The 18,079-nt window shown below is 50.7% G+C and overlaps 1 protein-coding gene across 1 annotated transcript in view; it reads right to left on the bottom strand.

Annotated features, from left to right (window-relative positions):
* MTR (5-methyltetrahydrofolate-homocysteine methyltransferase) overlaps positions 1–18,079 on the bottom strand; it is a 44,292-nt gene that overhangs the window by 910 nt on the left and 25,303 nt on the right. The window contains exons 17-32 of the mRNA XM_054713013.1: positions 17,771–17,887; positions 17,340–17,480; positions 16,595–16,684; positions 15,420–15,572; positions 14,679–14,786; positions 14,151–14,251; positions 11,230–11,297; positions 10,536–10,656; positions 7,921–8,002; positions 6,948–7,046; positions 6,353–6,428; positions 5,008–5,163; positions 4,252–4,448; positions 1,647–1,847; positions 727–919; positions 490–602 (exon numbers count right to left, since the gene is read on the bottom strand). Coding sequence (XP_054568988.1) covers positions 490–602; positions 727–919; positions 1,647–1,847; positions 4,252–4,448; positions 5,008–5,163; positions 6,353–6,428; positions 6,948–7,046; positions 7,921–8,002; positions 10,536–10,656; positions 11,230–11,297; positions 14,151–14,251; positions 14,679–14,786; positions 15,420–15,572; positions 16,595–16,684; positions 17,340–17,480; positions 17,771–17,887 — 2,016 coding nt within the window. The remainder of the gene's footprint in view (positions 1–489; positions 603–726; positions 920–1,646; positions 1,848–4,251; positions 4,449–5,007; positions 5,164–6,352; positions 6,429–6,947; positions 7,047–7,920; positions 8,003–10,535; positions 10,657–11,229; positions 11,298–14,150; positions 14,252–14,678; positions 14,787–15,419; positions 15,573–16,594; positions 16,685–17,339; positions 17,481–17,770; positions 17,888–18,079) is intronic.

Here is an 18,079-nt window from a genome sequence, read left to right as displayed (position 1 = left end):
CCGGAATCGAACCCGGAACCCTTCAGTCCAAAGGCCAACGCTCTATCCACTGAGCCAAACCGGTTTCGGCTAATACGGCTTTTTGAACTGAGGTTCCCACAGGATCTGCCCAGAAATATTAAGTATCTTCCATTTCATGTCTTATTAGCTGAGTTAAATGGAGAGGAATAGTTGTCTATTCACTAAGTTGTCTAAGCTATGGGCAGGAAACAACATGTAGTAAATATTTAAATCTTAGAAGCTGGCTGGGGTCTGAGCGTGTGCATGCATGTATGTGTGTGCACATGCACATGAGTGTGCATGCGTGAGTGTGGTCTGCATGTAAATGAGAGGACCAGAATCAGGACCTTAACTGAGGTAAATGCCTTTATCCTTTCCTTCACATTTTATTCTCATTTATATGTGAAAGACAATAGAATCTATAATTCCTCTTAAAATAAGACAGGGATCCACCCGGGAAGCCACATTATCATGAACCAGCTAGCTTACCTGATCCTTGGAAATCTTCCCCACAGCAAAATATTTGGACTTCGAATTGGAAAAGTAGAGGCCGGACACGGCTGAAGCAGGCGCCATTGCTAACGACTCTGTTAACCGAATGCCTGCAGAGAGCAACACAGGAGACATGCTCATACCTCGGTGCCCGGCACAGGCCTGGCAGCTGGGCGGCAGGTGGATAGAAGCGTGTCCACTGAACAGAAGCAGGCACCACTTCCTGGCACGTACCTGTGCACTGCTCAATGTCGGCCAGTTTCCACATGGTGAGCTTCTCGGTGTGGTCGGGCTGGCTGGGGTAGCCGGGCGCCGGGCGGATGCCCCCATAGCGCAGCCTTCGCAGGTCGGCGACATCCAGCCGCTCGCTGCCACAGTAGGCCCACAGCTCTCTGCGCACCCTCTCGTGGAGCTCCTCCGCAAAGGCCTGGCGCCCAGAACAAGGGAGGGGGGGTGTCAGGCAGAGGCCAGAGCCCAGGCATCAGTGTGCCTGCTCCCCTCCATTGCCAGGCGGGCGGCGCCCTTGCCTGGACCAGCCAGGGGAGACCCTGCAAAAGGGCACAAGCGGGATTCTCGACCCCTTTGTAGTGTTATTAGTTGCTCTGCTGGCTCAGTTTTGGCCTCAAATTGGGCACTGAAGTTCCATAGTTAATGATCCAAGGATTCTAAGCCCTTTAATGTCAACATTTTCCTGAAGGCTCTTCTACAGCGCACTGTGGCCAGGAAGAAAAGCTGGGACCATTCCAGCTGCTCATTTCTCACTACTGGCCTCAGGAAAGGGGGAGGGACCTCCCCGGAGCTCAGCTCGCTCACTGCATGTAGACAGAGGACCCTAGAGGGGATCCCAGGATTAGAACTGGAGCTCTGAAACCCGTCTGGTTTTAATTTTTCAGGCTCCTCAGGAAGTCACGTCACAACAGAAAACGGAGACACGAGAACTAAGACAATCAAGTCGAGGTCCTCGGGGTGACTCCAGCTATTGGACCATGGAAGGGTCCCTCTGCCCAGAAGGTGAAGTGGGAGAACAGGTAGAGAACACACGGCTTAAAGCTGCGTGCTGTTAAAGCCAGTCTGCCTGGTCCCCGGGATGCCCACTCCCTGGCGCTGTCTCGGGCCCCCACCCTGCCTCTGTCCTCAGGGCGCGGCTGCCCTACCTCCGCCAGCCGGTCCCCCAGCGCCTTGACCATGATGCTGCTATAGTCGTCACCCTGCTCCTCGTAGGCGCGGCTCAGCTCCTCCACCCCGAAGCAGGCGACAGCAAACAGGCCCAGGTAGTCCCGGAGGCCCGAGTGCAGCGGCGCGACGAAGTCCGCGAGGCAGAGGTACGGGTCTGTGCTGGCGGAGTCCTTCTCCGCCTGAAATCCAAGGAGGGGGGGGGGGCGGGATGAGCAGGGACGTGGCACCACACAGCGGACAGCAATACAGGTGAATAATACAGGTTTGAACCGGGAGGGGTGTCTGTTTTGTGCACTTACATCTGCAGCACTTAGAAGAGTGCATAATATTCCATACAAATTTGTGGCATGAACCAGTGAAATGAGATTTTTAAACTACGACATGGCATACGTAGTCAAGAAGCCAGTTCATCTGCTCATTTTCAAACTAACCGCATGATTACTGAGGCCACAGGCACTGTGCTAGGAACTGGAACCTAAACACTCATTCAAAATAAAAACTTCCCCCCAAAGTGTTTTCTATTCACAATCAACATTGAACCCCTATGTAAGCCTCGACTTCTGCATCAACAGTAGGCTGCCCACGGGTGGTGGTTCAGGAGACAGCTGGGGGGGCCCTGGGCCGGCCCGAAACCAGAACTCGGCAGGATCTGCTGCTTCCCTTGGTTCAAATCAAACTGTGGCCCTCTCCCCAGGCCAGGCGCCTCTCCCATTTTCCATTGTCAGCTGATGACTGACTCTTCCCTGCCAGTAAGCTGACAAAGAAGACCTTAAACGTATTTCAGCAGCAATAATTTTGCTGAGATCAGGAACACCTAACAATGAATATTTACTGAGTAATGCTTCCGCCATGCCAGGCCCTGCTCCTGATGCTTTAGGTGAATGGACTAACCTAATCCTCTCAACAGCCTTGTGAAGGAAGTGAGGCTATCAGCTCTACTTCCCGACCAGAAACCTGAGGTGGACAAGCCTGAGGTGGACAAACCTGAGGTGGACAAGTCTAGCTCAGGGTCAGAGCGCGGCAGCCTGCGGGGTACGCTCCTGACCCCCACACGGCACTAGGGCTGGTCAATCAACTGACGAGTGGTCGACCCAGCAGCTGAGGAGCTACTGTTCGCTGCCACAGTAGGCCCACAGCTCTCTGCGCACCCTCTCGTGGAGCTCCTCCACAAAGGCCTGGCACCCAGAACAAGGGGGGTCAGGCATCACTGCGCCTGCACCCCTCCATCGCCAGGCTCGCTGGTTCTGGAAACAAGCACAGCTTCCCTGTCCGTGGGCGAGACAGTGCAGGACACGGAGATGCCAGGAGCCAGGGCAGCCCCGCAGGGAGGAGCTGCTCGCCAGCTGAACTGCCATCAGCTGCTCTGTGCTCACAATGCCGGGGAGACGGAGCTTCCTGCCCAAGGAGCACAGGGCGCAGCGCCCCCCACGGCAGAGGGGACGGCAGCAGAGCCGCTCAGAACAGACCCCCCGAGCGGCACCCGCTGCGGCCGGACCGCTCCATCCAGTGCTGGGGGAAAGCGGCTTGAAACGCCCATCTGAGCGGGTAACAAGGACACTGAGACATCACAGATTGGGGACACAAAAGGTTCGGGTCTGAAAGCAGATCAGAGGACACGGGACCTGCAGGATGCAACACGGGGCCAGGAGGTTTGTGACCTTCGTGACCCTGGAAAAGGAAAGTCGCCAGTTCCCCAGAGCAGACCCTATCTATCCCCAGGGCGTCTGGCCTGAGTGCAATGGTCACGTGGCCACCCCTTTCCCTTGTCATGTGCTGTTTAATGTCCTCCGCTAAGAATCTCTACAGATGTTGTTAGAGTGAAAATACCTGTCACTATGAGTTATACTGTGGTTAGGATTAAAAGCAACACTATCACTTCTAAATGACTGAAATGGTAGCAAAACTTTGCAAGACTAATTTACTGTAGCCCTTTGTTAATAACTGTGGTGAGTTCTGGTTTCAATTCAACAATTTTTTTTATAGCAGCTAAAGGGACGTGCATGTCATATCTGCATTGTGCAAGGTGGGGACATGTGAGGGAGGCCGTGAGGCACTGGGCCTGCTCTCATGACGCTGACAGAAGCTGGGGCTTGTGACAGAACAGCCAGGGGGTGAGGACAGGCTGGCTCCCCTCCAAGGACTCAGCACAATGTCCGCCACCTTCCTGTCCTCTGCAGCACACACACAAACTGCCCCAAAACAAGGCTGCGTGGAAATTAAACAAGACGGTCCCTCAAAAGCCCTCTGAGCACCTGGCCCCTGGTTCACACTCAGCCAAGTCTCCCCTGAAAGAGAAGCCACCAGCCCACTCTAATAACATGCATGTACACAGCTCATGTGTGACCACCCAGGCAGGGGCAGGACTTCTCCACCACCTGAGACTCCAGCAGACCCGCCCTCAGTGTGAGAGGCCCCGCCTTCTCTCCATGTCCTCACAGAGGCCTGGGGCTAGGCCTGTGACTGGTCATCTGGGAGGAGCAGCGTCAGGCTACCATTTACCCAAAGCTCAGACTTAATTCTTATTTACGCTTTTTGCTTACACCAAAGAGTAGACAGCCTGTGGCAGCCCACCCGCTCCCGTACCTGCTGCCGCAGTCCATAAAAGGTGGCGATGGGCTGCGCGGCCCGGGGCTCCGAGCCCGCGGGGTACAGGTGGATGTCGTCCTGCACGCTCTGCGCGGGCCAGAACCCCACCATGCCCCGGGCCTGCAGCTTCTTCTCCCCGATCAGAGCGCTCAGCATGTTCTGGGCATCAGCATAGAGCCTTTTGGCCTCTTCACCTAGGAGGACAACATCGTAGGAACGCAGTCAAAGATGCGAATGGCCAGCAGTGCTCCCTTTAAAGCCACTCCCCTCCCCTCTCCTGTCATTTTCTCACGCCTCTTTCCCCTCAGATACTCTCTCAGTGTCTGTCATCAGCGCAACTCAGGGTGAGGCAGGACGGTTCGTGGTTCCTGCTCAATGCAGCTCCTAGCCTCTCTCCCCAGCTCACACTGCTTCCATTTTCCCACTTGGTGAAGGCGAGGCGCCAAACCTGTGGCTCCCCAAAGCCGTCTCCACAGAGTGACACGAAGCGGGCAAATCCTCCCGTCGCCGATGCTCTCGTGCACACACCACGCCACTGACCCACAGGGACCGCTGGGGACGTGGAACCCTCTCAAGTGGGATCCTTTTCTTCAGTGCTCCCTCCCGTCCCCAGGCCCAGCCTCAGTAACTCCCACTTAACCTTCCAAAGTCAGTTCACACACCGCCTCCTCCAGGAAGCCCGCCCTGCCTCCCAGGCTGAGGTCTGTCTCGCTTGCTCGTGTCGGAGAAGGAAGGAGGAAGCACGGCACGAACCTACAGTCTTGTCGTCAAATATCTTGGGGAAGCCGCGGTTCGGGTACTTGCCCCGGAGCTGCCACACGTCGAAGAAAGGCTTCCAGTCGATGTAGCCCACCAGCGCCTGCAGGTCGTAGTCCTCAAAGACCCGCGTGCCGAGAAACGTGGGCTTCGCTGCGGGAGAGGAGAGCGACGTCAGCAGGAGCGCGGGCCTGGCTGCTCTGCTGGCTCCGCGCTCCGCCTCTCTGCGCTCCCGCAGTCGTTCACAAAGAGAGGACTTCACCTTGTCATGGAGAGGGAGTCATTCTGCAGCGAATCTTTAATAAAACCATTCTCCCGCCCTAGCTGGCTTGGCTCAGTGGACAGAGCACTGGCCTGCGGACTGAAGGGTCCCAGGTTCGATTCCCAGTCAAGGGCACAGGCCTGGGTTGCGGGCTCAATCCCCAGTAGGGGACGTGCTGGAGGCAGCCGATCAATGATTCTCATCATTGATTTTTCTCTCTCTCTCCCCCTCTCCCTCTCTCTGAAATCAATAAAGAAACATTTAAAAAAAGACATTCTCCCATGTAGCCGACTGACTACATCACCCTTGGAATCTTCCCTCAACCCTCCCACCCCCACTCCACCCAAGAAAAAAAAGAAAGACTTGGGTTAATCTTCCACGTGTGCAAATGAGGACAATACTGAACTAAAGGTCGCTGTGGAAAGACATAAATGTAAAGTTTGAAGACACGAAACAACAAATCTCTATCACCTACGGCCCCAGACACGTAGTCAGAGTCTAGGGGGAGGCATGGAGCCGAGGCATCTAATTCAGGATGGTGCAGGGAAGGGGGGGCCCCCAGGGAACCCCCGCTACATGGCACCGTCTTGTTTTCTAAATGGGCAGGAGGCCGTTTCTTAAGTGGCAGTGGGTATATAAGAACGTGCCAAGACACTGTCCCTACGCCCCGAGTCTAAAACGCACCACCCGTGAAATCACTGAAGACTTCCGAGAGGGCTTCCCTCCACAGCACCGGACGGCGCTGGAAGGCGCTGGGCTTAGCAGGCAGCAGAGACTGAATCCTCCCGCCGCCCCACTATGAGCCCACACTCAGGTCCTCCGACAGAAGTGGCGGAGACCAGCACATCCACTGCAGAGCCGTGTCGGGACCCGGAGCGGCTGCGGTCCCTCTCAGGACTGTGCCTGCTTCTCTGCACGTGGAACTGTTTGCTTTTCTTTCCAGTCATCACTGTCCCTCATCGTCATCGTTAGACACAATCGGGACTCTCCAGCTGCCTGTCTGACCCTGCAGCCAAGTCAATGCGAGCAGCCCTTCCGCCCCGCTACCCCCGCGGCCCCCTCTGCTCAACACCAACGGACCTGGGGGAGGCTCAGCCAGCCAGTCGATATGGAAGCTGTGCTTTCTAGCTTGACTCAAGGTTAAGTATCTCCTCTCCTATGGAAAAAAAAAAAAAAAGAACATACTTAGTCAGACTCTTGGATTTTTAGCTGCCGCCACAAAAGTATGTCCAAGGAAGCTCGTCGGCAGGGGCGGGAAGAGTCGGCGCTGGGAGCCAGGGAGATGCCGCAGCGCTCCCGTCCCGTCTCCATGTCCTCCCACTGTTTCCTCGGGAACCAGGATCTGTGGCGCGTGCCCAGCACCGTTTCAGTTCCGTTCCCCTGCTGGCTCTGAGCTCATGTTTTATTCATTCCCGTAACTCGGGTCTGAGCACAGCACCCGATACCTACTGCAGTACGTACTACCCAATACGTGAGTGGAGGAGTGAAGAAAATTAATTTTAATAGAACCACAAGTTACTGGAAACTCAGACACAGGACTCTGAGCTCAACTAGAAAACAGGACTTCTCTAAAATGTTCCCAAACCTTCACCCTCCTCAAACCAGGAAAGTCACATTGAAAACTGCAGGGCCGTTTTAGCACCCAGACCAGCTGGCCCCTGGTTTGGTCACTCACCTTGAGAGACTCATAGTGGTCCTGTCTGATATCCTCGTACTCTTCTGTGATCTCCTCAAAGTACTCATCTTTCAGATTCTCGTCTAAGAGCTGAGAACACTGAAAACGCAAGATCCAAGTCAGTAAAAGGCACAGAGCAGCACAAGCAGTTAAAACAGGCAACACCGGCTGGTTCTGGCGACACCTCCATCAGGAAGCCTTCCCGTGTTGGCACCATTTCCTCTCCCTTCACCAACTGTGCTAATTCCTGCCTGGCTGTGCAATAAAGGGTTAACTCGGCAGGCCTGGAAGGTTTCGATCTGGCACAATCGTTTTTCCGTTCTTTGGGGAAGGGTCAGCTGGCCTGTTCCAGGTTAAATGTTTTTTTAAAAATATATGTTTTTATTGATTTTTAGAGGAAGGGAGGAGGAAAGAGAACGTGAAACGTTGATATGAGAGGGAAACGTCCATCAGCTGCCTCCTGCACACCCCCCACCAGGAACTGAGCTCGCAACCCGGGCATGTGTCCTGACTGGGAATCGAACCAGCAACCTGCCAGTGCCCAGATGCCACCCAACCAGCTGAGCCACAACGGCCAGGGCATGACTAAATGTTTTTTGAACTGGAAACAGGTCATTTAAAAAAATTCCACATTCCTTTCGCTCTGGCATGGAGTTCAGAGAGGGTACACTGTGTCTGTAAATAATTCTGCATGGCTGGGTTCTCTCTCCCTGGGGTGGTGTCCAGGTCAAGGGTGTCCTAGTCCCACCATTCCTGTCACTCAGCCAGCCCTCCCGCTGGACGTTCAGGAGGGGGACTTTGAAAGCCCAGGGCACGCTCACCGCACCTTTCCAGCAACGCGCACCATGGCAGCGACACCATCAGAAGCCATGAGCTCTCTTCCACATCTTTAGTGGCATTGGACAAACATCAATAGGTGTTGGGTGACAGCCCTGACGCTCAGCACTCTGTCCTCTCCTCACGACACACTCACCACCACCACGCTCTTGGACGCGTCCAGGACGTGGATCACGGGCGCGCTGTACCTGGGTGCGATTTTCACCGCCGTGTGGGTTCTGGAGAGAGAGGTCAGGAGAAAAACATACCCACTAGAGCTGACTCCCTGCCCCACTCGTGTTCAGAACCGTTGCGTTTCCACAGTGCTTTCCAGGGAAACGGCAAATTTCCCTGTAAAACAGAACGACTTGCTTCCCACCCTAAGATGGGAAAAGGGGGGGGGGGGGGTCTGTTGTTCCAGGCTGTAAAGAAGTCTGTCCTCAAGCCCCTGCCAGCAGGTCCAGGATGAGTCTGGGACCTCGCACTCGTAGCAACCTGTCTGAAGGAAGTTGAGTGTCTTCCTCCGAATAAGCTGGGGTACAGCCAGGGCCCCCGAGAACCAGACACGAGGCAGGACCACTCTGCGCGGCTGCGCCCTGTCCGTGGAGACACCGCCAGGCCCTGGCCCACCCTCACCGTGGACTTGCAGGAAGGAATCTCAGGCCCTAAGTCAATGCAACACAAATAACACAGAGACGCAAAAGCAACAAAAATATTTCATGACCTTGGCTCAGCCCCAAGAACCGACTGCCAAACTTGGAAATGTTAGTACTGAGGAGGAAACACCCTTGAATCCTTACAACTGCCCAATGAACTACAGTGCAAACCACACTGCCCTGATGGCTGAATGTGTGAGCAACGGCCCAGGCTACATGTCTGCTGGTCCAACTAATACATAACACAGTGAAGGCCGAGGCTGGCCGCGCTGCTTCTGAAGGCTTTTTAACCTTTTGCACTTGGATGTCGAGTGTGACTCGACACGGTTAGCATCGGTAGCAGCTCGAGAAAAAAGCAAGCGAGTGCAAAGGGTTAAAACACCTCTTTCATCTGGTGGCTCATCTGGTAAAAGAGAGAAAAGAATGGATGACTTGGAAATGTTCCAGTCTGCACCAGCAGCAACGTGGCTTCCTCATCTTGAACTTGAGTGTGGTGTCCAACCATAAAAAGTGGGCCTTATTTTGAAACCAACATCACATTTACCTAACTTGCAATGCATTTCACTACATCTGCTCACTTCTGTTGTTCATTCTATTTCACACCTGCGGCTTTAAAAGGTATTTCATCCTTACAATAATCGGTAAGTCCTGCTACCATTCTCTTTACTAAGCTAATACATACTCACAGCACAATCATTGGTGACCTGAGACCAGGCTCACTGAAACCCCAGTCCCAGCAGTCAGTCACATCCCTGCCACTGGTCTTTGGTGGGAAAACAAACCTGTTTCTACTGTGAGCAGCAACAGCCACGCCACGGAGCCCTCAAGCATGTAAAGCAATGACTGGACAAATGACATGTAACACTCAGATGCCTCCCACACGTGGGTGGGCCGCATCCAGTCCGTGAGAGGTTCTAAGAGGAGACAGTGAGGAGCCCGAGGAAGGACATCCACCCCCGAGGCCTGTGGACCCAGCCCTGCCACAGCAGCTCTGCCTGGTCTCAGCCGCCCACCTTCCCTGAAGGTTTCACCCCAAAATCTCATGAGTCACTTCCTAAAACCCATGGCTCTCCCTCGGTGTGCCTGTGTGTTCCTCTGGAGAACCCCGACTAACGCAAACGGCTTAACATACAGCTGTTGAAGGAACTGTGCAAAAGGAACTCAGGAGTTCCTCTGACCAGACCTCCAGTGTATTTTTTTAAATATATTTGTATTGATTTCAGAGAGGAAGGGAGAGGGAGAGAAGGATAGAAACATCGATGAGAGAGAATCATGGATCAGCTGCCTCCTGCACGCCCCACACTGGGGATTGAGCCCACAACCCGGACATGTGTCCTGACTGGGAATCAAACCGTGACCTCCTGGTTCATAGGTTGACGCTCGACCACTGAGCCACACTGGCCAGACTCTGGAGTATTTTTCTATCAGAAAAATAAACTGAATTCTTTATGGAATTGTCAAGTTCAATGCTCCACTGGGCATTATTTCCTGACAAAGTGAATGTATGGGGCACAATGAAAAGTCTAATACACATAATTAACACATTTCTCACCGAATGTGATTATGACCCCGGGTAAAATCTGACGAACTGAATAATGATCATGTGACCAAATCTGAACTTTCTCCTCCCGTTGTTTAACCCAAAGCTGCCCCTTTCAAAAACAACCTCCCAAAGTGAGCCTTTGGTTCATTCTCGCTTTCTGTCTCTACTGTCACAGGTCGGGCGTTTCACCAAGGGAACCTGGAGTTACTCCGACTCCGGCTTCGAGACAGGGAGTGCCTGAAGTTCAAGCCATGTCTGTGTGCCGAAACACAGCTTCCCCACTGAGTCTGATTTCGAGAGGAGTAAGTGCTCATTACAAATCTCAGGAACTGGATGGCAGGTGAGAGGGTTAAGGAAAAGAATGCAAAGAAAGGCCAAGGGCGGGGATCACAAAGCCTTCTCGGATGCGTGCTCTGGTCCGAGTGAAGGCCGAAAAGTGCACGCGCTTACCCGTGAGGAGACCGTGTACTAAGAAGCACAGGGCAAAGCAACCCAGGTCTTACCACTGTCCTCGGACACTGTCCTCCTGAGGATGGGAAGTGAATGAACACGGAGCTCCTGAGCAGGACTTACCGCGAAGTGGTGGCCCCTCCAATCAACAATGGGATCTTGATAGCTAATCTCTCCATCTCCTTGGCAACAAATATCATTTCGTCCAGGGAAGGAGTGATGAGTCCCGACAGGCCAATTATATCTGTTATTTAAAAAAAGGAAAAAAGGACAACTTAGAAGGAGGATGACAGAAAAGGAGGAAGACGCATCTAAAAAACTTTGGTAATAAAGACTATAAGACTTAATATGAATTCCCAATTTCTAATTCCAAGACATCTTTTCTAACTGGGGGCCTCACTTTATTGTTTGCTTTTGGTGGTAAATACGGTTTGTCGCTTCAAGTTGCAATAATGTACTTGCCACAGTTTTGGTGAGCCGGGCACTGGAATACACCGTTAGTTATGAAGTCCCAGACTCGAACATGTCACAGTGTGTGAAGCAAGTCTAACACACCATTCTCTCATAAACACTGCACACGGAGCAAGTCTAACACACCGTTCTCTTCTAAGAGGCTCTCATTCCCCTCTTCAGGGCTACACGGGGTTTCCCTTCCCTGTTCACCTTCTCAACCCGTCGTACGTGGCACTGAGAGTGGCCCCCACGGAGGAGCCGGCACGTCACTATCTGAATGCCCCCCTACCCGCCCCTCATGCAGGTCAAACTAGTCCCTGAGAGACAGACACGAAAGGAAATGGCCCGTTTGGCTGCACTGTACCTGCTTTGTGGTCAAGAGCCGCTTTCAGTATCTTATCACAGGGAGTCATGACTCCCAAGTCAATGACTCTGAGGTGCAGAAACGGGACGTGAGAAAGCATAAGAGAATGTGTTAGAGACAAGGCTGAAACGAACATGGTTATTTAGCCATCAAATACTGCGCTGATGTAAACTGGAGTCACTAAATACCGACAACCACAAGTTCAACTACCAATTAAATGAGAAATATAACAATTAAAGCAGGCAGAACAGGATTACAATCATAAAAATAAAAAGAATAAAATAAAAAGGATTAAAAAAAAAACAAAAGACAGAAAAATCAATTCTATAAAAGCTCTATATAACTTGTGAAGTGGTAAACAAAGGTTAGTAGTCATAGATTCTAGGTGGATACATCCTTAGATCTATTCAAATTCTCAAACTGCACTGCACTGAAAGCAATCGTTTAAACCAGTGGTTGGCAAACGCATTAGTCCACAGAGCCAAATATCAACGATTGAAATTTCTTTGGTGAGCCAAATTTTTTAAACTTAAACTTCTTCTAACGCCACTTCTCAAAATAGACTCGCCCAGGCCGTGGTATTTTGTGGAAGAGCCACCTCAAGGGGCCAAGAGCTGCATGTGGCTCGCGAGCTGCAGTTTGCCTACCATGGGTTTAAACGGAGCCACTTTACAGTGGAGCCGGATCTGCCAGCGCACAGGAGCTGCCTTGCATGACTTAGTCCTCAAATCTTGGGCAAGTTAAATCGGCAAAATAACCTCTGGACTGGGCCTAAGCAACGCTGTTTCCCAAAGAACTGTTTGCAAGTGTAACAGAAAAGCAGACATTATGACCACTGGACTAATGCTTACTGAGCTAAAAATTAAAAACATCGTTTAGAATCATGGTCACTGTTACCTACGCCAACAGAAATGTCTTCCTTCTATGGATGTAAGCGTTCCCCTTCTCTTTCTCATAAATGCCCTTTGTGTTTGCCTCCAAAGCAGAACGTTATTTGCTGAATTAATGATTCCCAAGTAGCTCTTCTTTTTTATCTCAATAAGCGCTTGTTGCTTCTCATTTTGAAAGGCTTTTTTACTATTAGGTTAACGACAGCACAGGCTCTATTGCATCATCCCCATGAAAAACGTGTTTTCTGTCTAGACAGCACTATCGCCTTTATACTCTTTACATTTTTCCCCACAAAGAAAAAATTTTAGGCATCTCATGAGATTCACTGCATGAGGGACAAAGAACTAGGAACAAGAAAGGTGCATGAGGACTTGGTACAGGATGGCTAGCTAGACTCCCTCACTAGCTGGGTGATTCACCCAGGCACCCAGCCTAGGCCACGGATGCTCAGAAGCACATCTGACTACATGAGGCACGTCTCCAGGGCACGTGTCCACTAGCTGACACCACAAAATCCAACGCACCAATGCCAGGAGTCCATTGTATAAGGCAGGAGACCCAAAGGGGTGTTTGGCCTGACAGAAAAGTTTGCACATTCACCGTTTTTGTAAAAGAAACCAAGTTTCACCAGCAGATGTTTCTCCTGGTTAGACATGCTAGCAGAGAGGACTTCAAGGCAGGAGACCCAGGAGCTGGGTGTGCTGGAGGGAAGCCCGGGTCTAACAGGCAGCGCTCACAACTGCTGGGCCCTGGAGGAACGCCACAGCCCGCCCTGGCCCTTAAAATACCTCTCCTGCAGGCAAAACATTCCTAGCTACTTATTCACTTTTCAAAGCAAAAAGTGATCAACACAGGACAAGGAGAGCTCAAGAATGCTACACGCGGTTTACCTACAAGCCACCTTCCCAACAGTCCTTGTCCCGTTACCACAGTTGAATATGTGCCTGGCCGTTTAGCCTGATAAACAGTAAACGCCTTGAATGGAGTCAAGGCAACAGAATCATTCTGGTGTCTCAAGTATAATGCACGGCACCTAGCAGGTGACCGGCCTTCCCGAACGCTCCGTGGCTGCATTTAACCAGCCTGGACACAGAGCTGGAGAGGCACGCTGAGAGGACACAGGGGCCTTTGAGGTTAACTGTCCCGACAGCAGAGGAAACCTCAGGGGCAGAGCTGCCGCTGCAGCCAGTCTCTCTCTGTGACTCAGAAGGGCTGGTGGCTGGACGTGGACCAGAGAAGGCATTAGTTCGTTACATTAGGCTTCGGATGATAAAGAACATGTTGAAAAGTTCTGATTATAAAAAACATGCACTTACTAAAGGTCATCAGCTCTCACAAGGAAATAGCTTTGTGCTGCACAGTTAGTCACTATAATGCGAGGTGTCAGAAAGGGATTTTACTTGTATACATTCCCAGCTCTAGATCCATCATTACCAAGCCTGCCTGGTCCTGTCTAAGCAAAGGGAAGGGAATTGTACAGTCAAACCTTCCCATAAAACGCTGCTGAGCCGGTCTTCTCAGGTCTCGGCTCTGAAGTAGGGCAATTGACTGCGAGAGAACGGGAAATACGCCGCATGTCTCTGGCCACGGTGGGAGCCCAGTGTTCCGGTTACGAGAGCCTCTGGCCCCAGGTCAATTCTCAGGAAGCCTATTGTTTGTTGTGACCCTCTTGAATAGTTCTTACTTTTCTTTTTGTTCTTATTGAACATACAACAGGTTAGATCATTACTAACATATCATTTGAAAAGGTGTGTTCAATGTAGAAAATTTGAAAACAGAGCAAAGAGACACTAAAAATAGCCTCTAGCATCCACTGCCAGACCCTCCCACCCACTAAAGAATTACCCTGTTAATGCTTTTATTTCTAAACTAGAGGCCCGATGCACAAAATTCGTGCAAGGGACTCAGCCCTCGCAGCCCCGGCTTCATCCAGAAGGACGTCCAGAAGGTTGTTCGGCTGTCCGGTCTAATTAGCATATTACACTTTTATTATTATAGATGAGAAAGCGGTTGAAGGCAGTGGGACTTACCTAAAATTATTGCAGCCGAGAACGACTCCAACTATATTCTTGCCGATGTCATGCACGTCGCCTTTCACGGTGGCCAACACGATGGTGCCTTGGTAAGGATCCTGGAGAGCAAGACAAGCAGCTAAACACAACTGTGGTCATTGTAGAGCAGATCGTCTGGTTCTCTAGCGCCTGACCAGTGCTGGCATTTTTAAATCCTCGCCCGAGGGCATGCTCAGAGAGCAGAAGGGGGAGAGAGAGAGAGAGAAACATCTATGTGAGAGAGGAACAACGATTGGCTGCTCTCTGTATGCTCCCCAGCTGGGTACCAAACCCGCAACCCAGGTACGTGCCCTTGACCAGAAATCAAACCGGCGACCCTTTGGTGCATGGGACGCTCCAACCAACTCAGCGGCCTGTCCAGGGCAGGGATCATTTCCCTACTTCACCTCAATGACGAGCCCAGCCCAGCCCCCTAGTCCCTGCTCCACTCCAGGAAATCTTTGAGGAGTTCCTCGCAGGGACCACAGGCCGGGACAAATGACTCGCCTCTTCTTCGACTGAGCCGGAAAGCACCTGAGCTTCTTTTCTTTCCTTTTCCATGAAGGGAATAAGGTGGCCAACAGCCTTCTTCATGACCCGAGCTGACTTGATGACCTGGGAAGAACACGCAGAGTCAGGCATCTTCATGGAACCACCTACATGGTCGCTCTTGGCTGCTTATGAAATGTTACATGAATTAAGGGTGCGTGCTCTGACCTCAGCTCAGCCACACCGGAGCTTTTTGTAGGCCCCAAACCCAGACAGCTGAACAACCAGCTGTTTACCGATGTGGTTAGTAGCTGCTGAGAGTTCTGGTTTTACTCCAAACATATTTAATTACATCGCTATTTAAAATGGTAATAACTTTTTCAAAATATGCAGCTTAAAAGATGAATTTTGGTTAGTCAAATGAATTGTGACTATTATTAACTTTAAATTCATCTTGGGTTTTATTTTAATGGGGGGGGAGGTAGATGGTTGTTGGGGGTAAGAAGTGGTACAGAAGATCACACATGAAGATGAGAAGCTAATTATTTGCAGATGACCTCTAACCTCTACACCATCCTAACGATGCATTTTTGTTGACATTACCCCTAAATACATTTAGAGAAACCAATGACCAGATCTCAATGCCCCTGAGTTCTTGTCAAAATTAAAACCTGAGAAACAGATGCAAACACATTCATTAAAAGACAAAGACTTTTTCTTTCAATTGTGAAAATGTCCCCCCCCCCGTCTTTTGCCAACCTGAGGCAGAAACATTTTTCCGGCTCCAAAAAGATCACCAACAACTTTCATGCCATTCATCAAAGGCCCTTCAATTATATGCAGAGCCCGGGGGTATCTGTCCTGGTTTAACCTGGCTTCCTCAGTATCCTCAATAATATGTTTTTCAATGCCCTGCAAAAAAAAGGGGGCGAGAGGGGAAATCACACAAAACAGTGGCTTAAATATAAACAGCCAACAACAAATGATTTGAATCATGAAAATGCTTAGAGTACAGGTTTTGCAAATCCTGGCTCCTATCACCAATTCAGGGGATTCATTCATCCTCAGTTTCCTAAGTCACAGTATCATGTAGTACTTGCCTCACATGGTTACGCCAAGGATTAATTGAGATGCCTACACAGAGTGATGATTAAAGGCTTTTTTGACACTAAGTACTCAGGAAAGTGAGCTATGAGTGAGAGAAAGAGCATTAATAAGTAAAGTTCAAATTAATAATAAAATATACTTTTTATTGTCGTGGCTTAACAGATTACACATTAATAAATAGCTCCCGTGAAATCCGCTCTTCTCTCTACAAAATTAGGAGCTGGATAGGAAAGACCAGGGGAAGGACTTGCAGGCAAAGTTCAGAGCCAGGGAGCCTCTGCTGACTTGTCCAGCCTTTAGGGATCGAGCCCCATCCTCTAGCTCTGCCAGCTCAGAGATCCCTGGCTGTGGCTTGCTAGGTCCACAACCTTAAAAATGTGAATCTGAAGTTCAAAGTTAAATTCTAGAGTCCCCAAAAAATAGAACTCTGAAATTCTCCAGACTCACAAATGAGGAAATTAAAGCTGGGAGACTGAGAGTTCTTGCCTGATATTACAATTACCAGCAAAAGAGCCAGGACTTGCTTTCTGATGGAATGACAGCAACTTGGTCTAGGAGAGCGTTTCTCAGGTGTGGCGGTGCTGATATCTGGGGCTGAGTAATTCTTCGTCATGCGGGCCTGCGCACTGTAGGATGTTCAGCAGCATCCCTGGCCACTGGATCCAGCAACACCTCCCACCCCAGTTGTGACACCCAAAAATGTCTCTGGACACTGCCAAGTGGAGTGGGGTTGGGAAGGGGTCTGGGGAATCTCTTTGGCTGTAGCCCCACCCCTACAACATCTCAGGCCCTGGAGCTCCCCCTCCTTGCAGCGCCCCACAGCTCACCTTCACAAGAGCATACTCCAGGCGCTCTTCCACGGGGCCACTCCTCCACTCATCGGTCTGCACGACCTTCTTCCCTCCTGTGCCGTGAGTCTTAATGGAAATGAGGACAGAGGGGTGGGTACGACAGGTCCTTACTGAACTATTTATTTGGCAGCAAAAAACTATGTCTTATCCTTCTTTTATGCTAAACAGGTTACCAAACAAGCATGTAGAGATGGTTTGTTTTGTAAATTTTCTAGAATTGCATTACTTTGGCATGAGAAAAGTTAATTTCACATTTTAACCCTTTGCACTCGCTTGCTTTTTTCTCGATTCCTTTATTCTACTCGGGATTTAATTTTTTAAATACCCCAGATTTTACAAAGCGCGGCAGTAGAATAAAAAACTGGAGTTTCTTTTCATACAAACTTATTTATTTGGATTTTTTTATATTTCAAATTATTGATACATTCAAAGAGTAATTTTAATCTCGATGCTAACCGTGTCGAGTCACACTCGACATCCGAGTGCAAAAGGTTAAAATAAATGGAAACAAACATCAGAATACTGAACAGCCTACATGTGGCCTATTCCTTTCCCCTCGCCTCACCACAGCGCCTTCTCTGGAGCGCCCTATACAAATCTTCCATGATCCAGAGCCGTGACTAGATCCTTGCTCCTATTCCACAAGGAGGGTCTCCTAACCATGCCTGAGCCATCAATTCAGACAGGAAAGCCCCTATCACAACGCACTCGCTCTTCCTACCTGGGCGTAACGCAGGAGCTTCTCGGTGGCCTCGGGGTCCTTGTTCCAGATGAGGTCCTCGCAGAGCTGGAGGAGATCCTTGTGGATGTCGTCGTACACGGGGAGGTTCCCTGCATTCACGATCGCCATGTCCATGCCACACTGGGGGCAACACAGAAAACGGTGAGGATTTCCAGGGGACACCCTCCATCGGGTCAGCACCCTTCTTCTGTAAAGGGCCAGACAGGAAATGTTGGGCCGTGGTCTCTGTCGCCAGGGCTCAGCTCGGATGGCTGCCGTAGCACAGAAACACACAGACAACGGAGCGCCTGCTGCTTTGCTGCACTAAGACTTGACTCTCAGAAACGGGCCGCAGGCTCGGATGGCCTGCGGGTTTGCAAAGCCCTGGCCTGGGTAAAGCTGGCGGCGGAGGAAGCAGGCGCCCTGCCTACCTTGATGGCGTGGTAAAGGAAAACCCCGTGCATGGCTTCTCGGATGGCTTCCATTCCTCGGAAGGAGAAGGACAGGTTGGAAAGACCGCCGCTGATTTTGGCTCCAGGTAACGTTTGCTGGCAAAAATAAAAAAAGTGAAAAGATTCCCCCATTTTGCCAAAAACATCAATGACATCCCTTCATCTTTACGTAAAAGAGTGGAGAGTAAAAAAAGCACATCAAGTTCAAGGTTGCCATCACACCTTATAACAAGGCCAGGCGTCTATGTGGAACTGCTGGCTGAAGCACAGACCAGCTCAAGCACTTAG

This window comes from Eptesicus fuscus, chromosome 24 (genome assembly GCF_027574615.1).
Source record: "Eptesicus fuscus isolate TK198812 chromosome 24, DD_ASM_mEF_20220401, whole genome shotgun sequence".
NCBI classification, from domain to species: domain Eukaryota; kingdom Metazoa; phylum Chordata; class Mammalia; order Chiroptera; family Vespertilionidae; genus Eptesicus; species Eptesicus fuscus.
The sequence above is the reverse complement of the archived record's forward strand: the minus strand, read 5'-3'. Positions and strand labels throughout refer to the sequence as shown.